General features: G+C 39.5%; 1 protein-coding gene across 1 annotated transcript; it reads left to right on the top strand.

Moving 5' to 3' along the window:
• The first annotated feature begins 359 nt into the window (after nucleotides 1-359).
• LOC109856394 (fatty acid synthase-like) lies at nucleotides 360-11392 on the top strand. Its single transcript, XM_020431635.1, has 19 exons — nucleotides 360-697; nucleotides 904-1151; nucleotides 1232-1466; nucleotides 1857-2275; nucleotides 2471-2764; nucleotides 2861-3065; nucleotides 3148-3311; nucleotides 3473-3790; nucleotides 3889-4370; nucleotides 4519-4820; nucleotides 4898-5302; nucleotides 5421-6457; nucleotides 6577-6821; nucleotides 7019-7712; nucleotides 7776-8610; nucleotides 8706-9175; nucleotides 9347-9601; nucleotides 9704-9961; nucleotides 10052-11392. Exons 1-19 carry the CDS (start codon nucleotides 556-558, stop codon nucleotides 10232-10234), a joined length of 7191 nt encoding a protein of 2396 aa, XP_020287224.1. The 5' UTR covers nucleotides 360-555; the 3' UTR covers nucleotides 10235-11392.
• Nucleotides 11393-11534: the final 142 nt, after the last annotated feature.

The raw sequence follows: 11534 nt of genomic DNA, 5'->3' as shown, positions 1-11534 counted from the left end.
CTGTTAACGAATCATCAGTAATTTAATTACAAACTTCAAAGTTTTCAATTTACATGTCATACATGACAGACAGTGGCGCAAATGTTTTTACATCAAAAGAAATTGCGTCGGTAATGCCTCGCGAATAACCAACGAAAGGGTCAACCTCACGTGTAAATTACGCCAATGCCCGCGCATACTGTGTAATATTTTGAAAGTTGTTCACCTCTTTTATTTAAATTGTTTCGATAAATTGCAGACCGTGTGCGTGTTGCACACGGCATATGTAAATTGATTTTATAAATAAATTCGTGTAACACACACATCCAAGAATGTCTATGGTCATAATAACGAGAAAATGCTCGGCATATAAAAGTAAGTCTCGTACAAGCGATAATCCTCTGTCCGCGATCAGAACGTCACGATATACTTGTTGCAAAATCGCGCATTAAACAGTGTGATCTTACAAGCTCGAGATATCGCGCGACAAGGTCGAGAACGCGAAGTGAAAAGAAAGAGTAGCAGTTTCGCGGGAAATTCGTTGTCATTAAAATTTCGAATTGTGACGAGAAAACTATGTTCGTCGAGTCCGAAGATGATATCGTTATTTCAGGTTTCGCCGGTAGATTTCCGGCGTGTGAAAATATTAGAGATCTTGAGAAAGCTTTGTTTACTAAAGCAGATCTTGGAACGGTTGACAAACGAGAATGGATTCACGGTAATGTACATATAATTTTATTCATAAAAAAGTTACGTATAATTTTATCTTTTTTTCTCTATTATGAGATTATATCTCTAACTTGTGCAATTGATATTAAAATCCATGTATACATGTATGTTGACATAATTATTTCCTCATGAAAGGAGTGAGAAGTATTGTGTGTTTTAAACAAGAATAAAATATTTCATGTGTAATCAATGCAGATTATCCAGATGTACCGCAACGCATTGGGAGAACTAAAAATTTAAGTAAATTCGATGCGAATTATTTTGACGTTCCCGCCAATCAGGCGCATCAGTATGATCCTATGTTGCGCTCGCTTTTGGAGCATGTTTACGAAGCTATTGTCGACGCTGGAGTTAATCCAAAGGATTTAGACGGAACGAAAACCGGAGTGTTTGCTACCACATGCTATTCCGAATCTGAAAATACTTGGATCAACGAAAGAAAAGTAGAAAATATTAGATAAAAATAAATACATTTTGCGCTTAAAAATAGCGTATCTAAATCTCTTATCACACACTTCTCCAGATAGACGATGGTTACGGGCTTATTGGTTGTAGCCGATCCGGATTAGCCAATGTCGTTTCGAACTTTTACAATTTAAAAGGACAGTCTTATACAATAGACTCGGCTTGTTCTTCCAGCTTGTTTACCATGGCATTAGCTTATAAGAGCATCAAATCAGGAGAATGCGACTCCGCTTTCGTCGCCGGCGCCAATCTTTGTTTGCATCATTTCATGACTCTGCAATTTGCCAGGCTCGGTAGATATTTAGCTCAAACTCAAGAATTTAAATAGTATAGGGTATAGTATATTTATATTTAGAAAATATTAGAAATTTATATATATATATATATATATATATATATATATATNTATATATATATGTATATCCGTATAATATATATTATATTATATTATAATATATATTATATAGTTATATATATATGTATATATATATGTATAAAAGATGAAATAAATGCGGATTTTTTGCGGTATGATAGAAAAAATATAAGACGAGCATTCTTTATTAACAAACATAGAGTTTCCAACGCGTCGTTATCCTATGGTCTAATTGTAAGTTAAGGTTTAAAAGCGCCTTAGAGAAGGCAACTTATCATGTACAATATATACAAGACTCTCAAAATTTTAGGAGTTCTCTCGCCCGACGGAAGTTGTGCGCCCTTCGATGAGGATACGAAAGGATATATGCGTAGTGAGACAATCGCGGTTGCGTTTTTGCAAAAAGCAAAGGTCGCCAAGAGAATTTACTCAACGTTTATTTATGCAAAAGTAAATTGCGACGGCTACAAAGAACAAGGTATCACTTATCCGTCAGCCGAGATGCAGGCAAACTTGTTTAAAGAGTTTTACCAGGAATGCGGTATATCGCCGACAAGCGTGAAGTATGTAGAAGCTCATGGAACTGGGACCAAAGTCGGCGATCCGGAAGAAGTCAGTGCGATTGAGCATGTGTTTTGTAAGAACCGAAGCAAACCGCTACTCATTGGCTCCGTTAAATCGAACCTGGGTCACTCCGAACCCAGCAGCAGCATGTGTCAAATTGGCAAAGTAATGTGCAATTCTGTTAAGAGTTAACACGTAAACATTTGCTATCGTCGACTATAAATCTGTTTAATTTTATATTACAAATTGCATGTCTCTTTTCATACATTCTATTATTGATTTTGTTAATTGACAATAATATAAAAAAGACAAAATTCTTAACTTATTACACATTATACATTATTCTTCTTTATTCACAAGGTGATAATAATGATGGAAACCGGCACGCTTCTGCCAAACTCGAACTTCAAACGGCCACGAAAAGACATCAAGGCTTTCGCGGAAAAGAAAATAAGAGTGGTGAATGAGGTAACACCGTGGAATCCAGGATTAGTTGGCATAAATTCGTTTGGTTTCGGCGGCGCGAATTGTCACATCTTGCTACGACCTCACACAAAATGTAAGGTCAACGGAGGCGCACCAAGTGACAAATTGCCCAGACTCGTTGCCATATCCGGTCGTACCGAAGAAGCTGTTGCGTCGTTTCTAGATGAGGTATTTGAAACTTCTTGTATATCGGAGATAATCAAAACGGTGTCATACAAAATGTATAAATTGTACTTGCGTGTGTTCTTTTTTTTTTTTTTTTAGATCAAGAACCGACCGATCGATGTTGAATTCGTTCGGCTGTTGCACGATCTTTACGCTAGCGCCATGAGGAATCATCCCTATAGAGGATACGTGATTATCGAATCGGAGATGTCGAACGAGACGATACAGGAAATAAAATATTATTCGGACACAAAACCAATTTGTTTCGTTTTTTCCGGAGTCGGATCGCAATGGCTCGGGATGGGTATGTTGTTTTTGTTTTTGTTTGTTGCGCATTAGAAAACAAAATGACGACTCGTTTATGAAATTGAAGATTTATTATATAGGTCAGGCTCTGCTGGAATTTCCCGTGTTTCGTAAAACCGTGGAAAAGTGCGACACGATTTTGAGAACACACGGAATAAGCGTCACTGACATATTGATAAGTAAAATGGACGAAGCTGTCTTCGACAATATATTGAACTCGCTCGTGGGCATTACTGTGATGCAGGTGATGCATTAAATAATTACAGTAGTTTTGATTTTTTTTTTTTTTTTTGTACATTTTGCTTATTTTGCACTAATTTATTTTCTTTATCAAGTTATTTGAGTGCGCAAGTTTTTGAAACAACATTGAAGGGAGCTTGTACAAGAGTTGTCATTCTCTTTCAGATTGGACTAGTCGATCTCTTAATGTCTATAAATATCAAGCCGGATTACGTAATTGGTTATTCAATCGGCGAACTTTGTTGCGGCTACGTGACCGGTAACTTCACAATTGAACAAGTGATTTTATCGGCGTATTACATAGGACTGGCGCTGAGCGAAACGAAAATTGTTAACGGCGCCATGGCGGAAATCGGTCTCGATTGTGAAAACGTGAGGAACATATGTCCTCCGGATGTCGAAATAATCGGCAGCAACAGTCGGAATAGTTGCTCCATAAGCGGACCGAAAGAATCAGTGAAAGCATTTGTAACGAAGTTACAGGTCTTGATCATTTTTCTTGATTAAAAATATTTTTTTGTTTATTATGAAGATTGAAATATGTTAATTATTTATATATATATATATATATATGTCAGCAGGTTAACAACGTCTCTGCTAAGGAAATTAACTGCAGTAACATTCCATTTCACACTCGTCATCTCGCTCCCGCGAAATCCGCGATTCTGACGTACTTGAAACGAATAATTCCCGAAACAGTAACGCCGAATGAGATTTGGCGAAATTCGGTTTACCACGCGACATTGATGCAAACATCCTGCGCCGAATATTTTACTCACAATTTGTTAACGCCCGTGCTCTTTAACGAAATCGCGCGATCGATTCCCGAGAACGCCGTGGCTCTCGAAATCGCGCCCGATGGGATTCTTCGGGACGTCACAGCGGAACGATTCGATACAAGCGTCGCGTTACTTCAGCAAAATCACGAGGACAATATCAAAGTGTTTCTGCGAGGAATCGGACAGTTATACAACTGCGGCTCGCAGCCGCAACTAGCCAACTTGTATCCGGCGGTGCAATTTCCTGTTAGTCGCGGTACGCCGATGATATCCTCCTTAATCAAGTAAGTTGAACGGAACAGAGCTGAACTGAAATTTGACGCGCGCGTACTTATTTTATCTCTCGCCGAGTTAGGTACACAAATATTTCTTTCCTTTGATTTTTTTTTTCCTTTTTTTTTTTCCTTTGTTGATCTGACGAATTTTTCAAAGGTGGGATCATTCCGACGACTGGTACGTCACGAATTTTCAAACTCAGAAGAAGTTAAATTTGGGAGAGAGAATTGTCGATATTGTATTGACCGACGAAGATTACGAATACACAAAGGGTCACGTGATCGACGGGAGAACCTTGGTTCCGGCCACGAGTTACATTTTACTTGTTTGGGAAACAATCGGCATGTTAACGGGTCGCGTGCTTATCGAGATGCCAATTGTGTTCAAAGACGTTAAATTTGTTCGGGCGACGCAACTTGCGAAACAAGACGTGGAACTCACAGTAATGTTGCAGAAAGGTGATGGATACTTGCGGAAAGCTAAAATTACATAAATGTTATTGCACTTGCGAAATAAATGAGATAAAATATTACAGGTAGCGGAAAATTTGAAATTCTTGAAGGGAATAACATCGTCGTTACCGGGGTAGTTAATATAACGCAAGATATTGAGAAGGAAAAACTGCAAAAGCGTTTTCTGCGAGACGACGACGATAAGAAGGAGGTGATGACATCGAAGGACATCTACAAAGAGCTCAGATTACGCGGCTATCAATACTCGGGTTTGTTCCGAGGAATAAAATCCGCGTCCACTGACGGAAAACGTGGTCACATCAATTGGCAGGCAAATTGGGTGACTTTCATGGATTGCATGTTACAGATGAAAATTCTCACAATCGACTCGAGAAGTCTTTACGTTCCTACGCGAATTGACAAACTGGTCATCGATCCGCAGCTTCACATGCAAATGATACGCGAGAATCCGGAAACCGTAGACAAAGGTAAGTACTAACATTTGTAAACTTATTTTAGAGATAAACGTGTTACGATAAAAAAAATAAATAAATAAAAAATAACGAAATGAACTGCAAAAATTGTCAATTTCAAATATTTCCGTAGTTTACTCTGTGTTTCCCGTCCGCGTGTACGATTACCTAGACGCGGTGGTAGCCGGTGGTGTAGAGATTCGCGGCATCACGGCAAACGCTATATTTCGTCGAAAATCAACGGCGATTCCCGTCCTCGAAGAGTACAGATTCGTTGCTTATAGCGACCGTGCCGAGATTTCCTTGCAAAATGCTGTGATTTTATCGACGCACATCGCTCTCGAGTGTCTTCCAATGACAAAAATAACAATTACGGAATTGGTTGAGGACGGTGACGAGGTAACGGCGGAGGAATTACTGTCGCCGATGTTCTTAGAAACGTTGGGCAACCTGCCGTTGATTCAACCCAACATCACGTTCGTATCCAGATGCGACCGTTTCAACAATATCAACACCCTTCCTCCGGCCATCGCGGTGTCGGAATCGAAAACGTTGACGAAGGAAGACAACGCGATAATAATCGCGGGATTTGATTTGTTGAGTGAAAACAAGAACGCAACGTTGAATGAAATATTGTCGGCATTGAAAGACGGTGGATTTTTGATGACACGAGGAAAATCCCTCACGAAAAACGACGTCACAAAGGCCGAGACGCTCGGTTTGAAAGTGATTCTTGAAAAACGCACGTCGAAAGAGCACATTACGCTCTTGAGGAAGCAAATAAAATCAACGAGAAAAACGGAAGTTGTTTACGTGGACAATTACGAGCTCTCGTGGATTGAAAGACTCCAGTTGATTATGAACGCGCAGACCCGATCGATTAACGTCGCTCAAATCATTCTAGTTGCACAAGCGGATTCGGAAAGCGGTTTGTTAGGTCTGTTGAACTGTTTGAGAAGAGAACCGGGAGGTGAGGCGTTTAAGGGAGTGTTCATTGAGGACAAAAACGCGCCGAAGTTCTCTCTGCACGATCCGCTGTACGCGGATCAACTCAAACTCGATCTTCCCATTAACATTCTTTATCCGGGAAAAATATGGGGATCGTATCGCCATCTTCCTTTGGCGCCTCTCGTGCCGAAGCTGGTACACAACGCTTTCCTCAATCAAATGGTATGTACTGGAACTATATTACATATACGTCACCAATATTCGAATATAGACACAGAAAAACATGTCTTCTTTTAGTTTTCTTCAATGTCAGTGTGAAAAGTGTTTTATTTATCTCTTAGGTTCGCGGTGATCTGAATTCATTTGCCTGGTTAGAGGATGAACTTACTCCGGATTGCCATGACAAAGATTTAGTTCATGTGATTTACGCGCCAATCAACTTTAAGGATGTCATGTTAACCACAGGAAAAATTATTCTGGACTTTATGGCTTCGCGCGGACGACTCGAGGACTGTTACATCGGTTTGGAATACGCAGGAATCGAGCACAACACCGGGCGCCGAATTATGGGAATTTCTGAAAATAGGTACGTCGCGCACTTTTCCAAGTTGCTTATATAGGATAAACAAATGATAATAAATAAATAAAACTCATAGAAGAGTTTTCTTAAAAGCAAAAAAGTTTCTAAAATAAAATAATCAGTTATATTTTATTTTACTTCTCTTAGTAATTTATTAAAAAATTTTATTTTTATTATATCTTTGATTTAAAAAATCGTTTTAGATGTTTCACAAATTTGCGCGTAATCGAAAGAGAAACGTGCTTGTACATTCCCGACCATTTGACTCTGGAGGAGGCCGCGACGATTCCGTGCGCTTACGCCACAGTTTACTACGCGTTGCTGGTCAGTGGAAATCTGAAGTTTGGAGAAAAGATTCTGATTCATTCGGGTACCGGCGCCGTGGGACAAGCGGCGATTAACGTCGCGCTTCACTCCGGATGCGAAATATTCGTTACTGTCGGAACTCCGGACAAACGGAAGTTCATAAGAGACACCTTCCCGAACATCCCGGACGACCACATCGGAAATTCACGCGACACCAGTTTCGAGCAGATGATATTCGAACAAACCAAAGGCCGCGGTGTAGACGTCGTGCTGAATTCACTGGCCGAGGAGAAGCTTCAAGCTTCGATCCGATGTCTCGCGAGAAACGGACGGTTTTTAGAAATCGGAAAATTCGACTTTTTGGCCAACAGCACACTGAACATGTCGATCTTGGAGAAAGGAATTCATTTTCATAGTATTATGTTGGACAATGTATTTAGAATGTCGAAAAAAGAAAAAAGCGTAATATGGTCGAAAATAAGTAACGAAATAGAGAACAGAGTCGTCAAGCCGATCAGCAGGAAAGTTTTTTCGAAAGACGACGTGGAGAATGCGTTTAGATACATGGCGGCTGGCAAGCACATGGGAAAAGTAAGTAGACCGCGTGATCGATCGAAGAGAAGGCGCAAACGAAGTTTATTATTACGATTTCAGGTAATTATTAAAGTCCAGGAGGATGACCCATTTGTGCCCAACCAACCTATGCTCGCGCTTCCGCGTTACTACTGCCGGGCGGACAGGTCGTACATCATTTTAGGCGGTCTTGGCGGTTTCGGACTTGAATTGGCCGATTGGTTGGTGATGCGGGGAGCGCAAAATCTCGTGTTGGTCTCGCGCGCCGGAATCAAAAACGGTTATCAGCAAATGAAGGTCGAGCTGTGGAAATCTTACAAAACAAAAGTGTCCATTGTGTCGAACCTCGACGCGTCGAACGTCGACGATTGCGAGTCCATATTGAGAACAGCGGAAAATTTGGCGCCGGTAGACGCTATATTCAATCTCGCTGTAGCGCTAAACGACAAGCTATTCCCGAATCACAACGTGCAGACGTTCCAAGAGCCGTTCAGAGGAAAAGCTTGGGCGACGAAGCATCTGGATCAACTGTCGAGAAAGTTATGTCCTCGGCTTCGACACTTCGTTGTCTTTTCTTCGGTCTCTTGCGGCAGAGGCAATCCCGGACAGAGTAACTACGGTATGGCAAACTCAATCATGGAAAGAATCTGCGAGAGACGAAGGCGAGAAGGATTGCACGGATTGGCGATCCAGTGGGGCGCGGTGGGCGACGTCGGTCTGGTAGCCGACATGCAGGACAACGACAAGGAAATGGTGATCGGCGGTACGTTGCAACAAAGAATCTTATCGTGTATCGAAAATCTTGAGAAATTTATGTTGCAAGAGCATCCCGTTGTGGCGAGCATGGTTGTGGCCGAGAAACGCTCGAACGTTTTAGGAGGAACTAACATCATCGAGACCGTGGCTAATATTATGAGTGAGTTTATGTCAATTTTATTATAAATAATTTATTTTTTTTAGAGAATGTTTGAATAAAAAAGAGAGATATATATATATATATATAATCGATAGATTTAAAGGATTTGAAAACTGTGGCGCGTCACACACCGTTGTCCGAGCTCGGGATGGACTCGATGATGGCGGTTGAAATGAGGCAAACGCTGGAAAGAGAATACGACATTTTGCTTTCCGCGCAGGATATGCGCAATATGACATTTGCCAAACTCTTCGATATATTTAACGTAAAAGAGCAAACAGCCGCTAACACGATCGACAAGGACGATTTGATAGGTTTGAAAATGCTCGTCCGCATGATAGGCACCAAAACTCTGCACCCCGATATCTGCGTAAATCTTTTAACGAAGGAAAGTAAGACGAAGAAAGGTCACATATTTTTGTTACCGGGCGTGGAAGGTAAAGCGAGCGTGTTCGATCCACTGATATCGAAAATCGAAGGTTCAGCAACAATCTTGCAGTACAGCGACTTTAACATAGGCGCGAAGTATCGCCCAATAAGTGATATCGCCGACTGTCTCTTTGAAGTATGAATTGATTATTATTACGATGATTGTGCTTGAGTAAAAACCGTGGAAAAAATTAATTAATTAATTAATTAATCTATTTTTTGCGTACAAGTTGAAAATAACATCGATATATCGTAAAATTATATATGTATATAAATTTATATATGTTTTTGTGTGTTTTATTTTCAGGAACTTTTGAGCAAAGATAAAGTGAGATCAAATTTCGTACTTGTTGGTTATTCGTACGGATCGATTATCGCGATTGAACTAGCTCACAGATTCGAGAAAGCAAATTTTGATGGCCGAATCGTACTAATTGACGGTGCACCCAAACACATGAAAATATTGGGAAATCATCATCTTCCATTCACAACAATGGATGAATTTCAAAATAATGTTCTTCTGGCCATAATGGATTCTTTACAGCCGACACTTAGTGGCAAGGTGAGCGGTCATTAGTAGGATAAGTTTATGTGTATATTGTATATTGTTGAGGGGTGCGCGCATTTCTGGATAAAAATTATTCAAGTAACTTGATCCTCATAGCTCTTGTTGGAACTGAATAAATGCAAGAACTGGGACGAAAAACTGACCGCTTTTATCACGTCAATTCCTGAAAAAAAAGAAAAAGAATCGTATTCGATTGAATATCAAGAGGCCTTGTGTTCAACGTTCTACAATCGTATGTTTGCTCTTTACGATTACGATTTGACGCAAACACCAAAAATAAAATCGCCTGTAATACTCTTGAAGCCCACATTAGCATCTGCGGCAATTGATGAGGAAGATTACGGCTTGCAAAAGGTATTTGCACACGTGACGTGTTTATATATGTATAAAAAAATATCTACTGTGACTTATTGTTAGATTTATTTGATTGAAATCGGCTTTCAGATTACTGAAGGAGACATAGACATACACTACGTTGATGGAAATCATCTAACAATATTAGATAGTGACAACGTAATAGCGGCGATTAACGGGGAACACATCGAAAATATCAAAAGATTCTTGCGGACAGATATAATAAGCGATAATGAAATGTTATCTGTTCAAGATGATCGAACTAGATCTTAAGAGCGATTTTTTTTTTTTTTTTTTTTTCAATAAAATACAAACTTTTCGAGAACCGGATGTCGTCTGATTTTCCTCGGCCAATCACAAAGTGATTAGCTCGAGAATAAGACCCGGGGTCCGGGCAGGTGCGAACAGAATCGCGAGTGAGTGAGAATATAAAAACCACAGTTAAGAATAAATTCTCACTCACTCGCGATATTTCAAGTTCTACGAGCGATGCTCTGACGGGCAGAGCCTCTCCGGCCGCGACACTATTCTGAACGATTCTGCCCGCACCTGCCCGGACACCGGGTCTTATTCTCGAGCTAATCACTTTGTGATTGACCGAGGAAAATCAGACGACATCCGGTTCTCGAAAAGTGCAATGCAGACCATTGCATCTTTTCGGCTGCATGTGCGACCTTCGATCGGTGCGTCCTTGATTCCAGTTTTCCTTTTAACACAACTACACCTAGTAACTTAAAACCCACTTTAAACGATACTCTATCATTAATTAGTATATATTACATAATACCATAATACATAACACATAATATAAATACAATACGTGACTTATAACAATATATTAGTACGTTTAGTTATATGGAGTTCTACAATATAAACTATTTTTTTTTTTTTTAATACATAATAATGCATCGTACGGTATAGTTTTAGGCAAAATATTTTAAATAAAATAAAAAATTTATTTTTTACTGCTCTTTTTAGAAAGCTTAATACACTTATTTATATGTTTGTGTTAAGATGAACATATTTAATTACGACATTAAGCTTTCTAAAAGAGCAGTTAATAAATTTTTTTATTTTATTTAAAATATTTTGCCTAAAACTATACCGTACGATGCATTATTATGTATTAAAAAAAAAAAAAAATAGTCTATAGAACTCCATGTAACTAAACGTACCAATATATGTCTTTGCACAAGAATTCCCTTTTTACCTGCTGATGTTACACGCACACGTGCAAGATCCTATTCACGTGCGTCATACGTGGGACATCAATAGATGAAAAGAGAACCGACGACGACGAGAATCGCATTTAAAATCTATACATAAACTCACACGACCTCGTCGAAATCAATAACACATTAGTTACATGTAACATCGCTAAACTAACAAATAAAGAATGCAGAAGAGAAATATACTTGATACAATAAATAATTGTCAATGTTTTTTTTTTTTTTTTTTTCGTAGAAATGTGTTATTCCCACGTCTACTTCGTTTTTTGTTCAACCTGTGCGCAGACTCTCCACCCTACTCCGAACACTCTGTTGTATCCATCCATCCATGTAGAACACCCCTT

The sequence above is a fragment of the Pseudomyrmex gracilis genome, unplaced genomic scaffold (genome assembly GCF_002006095.1).
Source record: "Pseudomyrmex gracilis isolate BER0280 unplaced genomic scaffold, ASM200609v1 scaffold_117, whole genome shotgun sequence".
Classification (NCBI taxonomy): domain Eukaryota; kingdom Metazoa; phylum Arthropoda; class Insecta; order Hymenoptera; family Formicidae; genus Pseudomyrmex; species Pseudomyrmex gracilis.
Note: the sequence above shows the minus strand (reverse complement) of the source record. Positions and strands in the feature narration are given on the sequence as shown.

Excerpts from the sequence above, each read along its gene's own strand:
- LOC109856394 (XM_020431635.1), top strand. The coding sequence starts at position 556 with ATGTTCGTCGAGTCCGAAGATGATATCGTTATTTCAGGTTTCGCCGGT. Across the intron at positions 4,371-4,518 it reads ATGATATCCTCCTTAATCAA|GTGGGATCATTCCGACGACT; the intron begins GTAAGTTGAACG and ends AATTTTTCAAAG. Across the intron at positions 6,458-6,576 it reads ACGCTTTCCTCAATCAAATG|GTTCGCGGTGATCTGAATTC; the intron begins GTATGTACTGGA and ends TTTATCTCTTAG.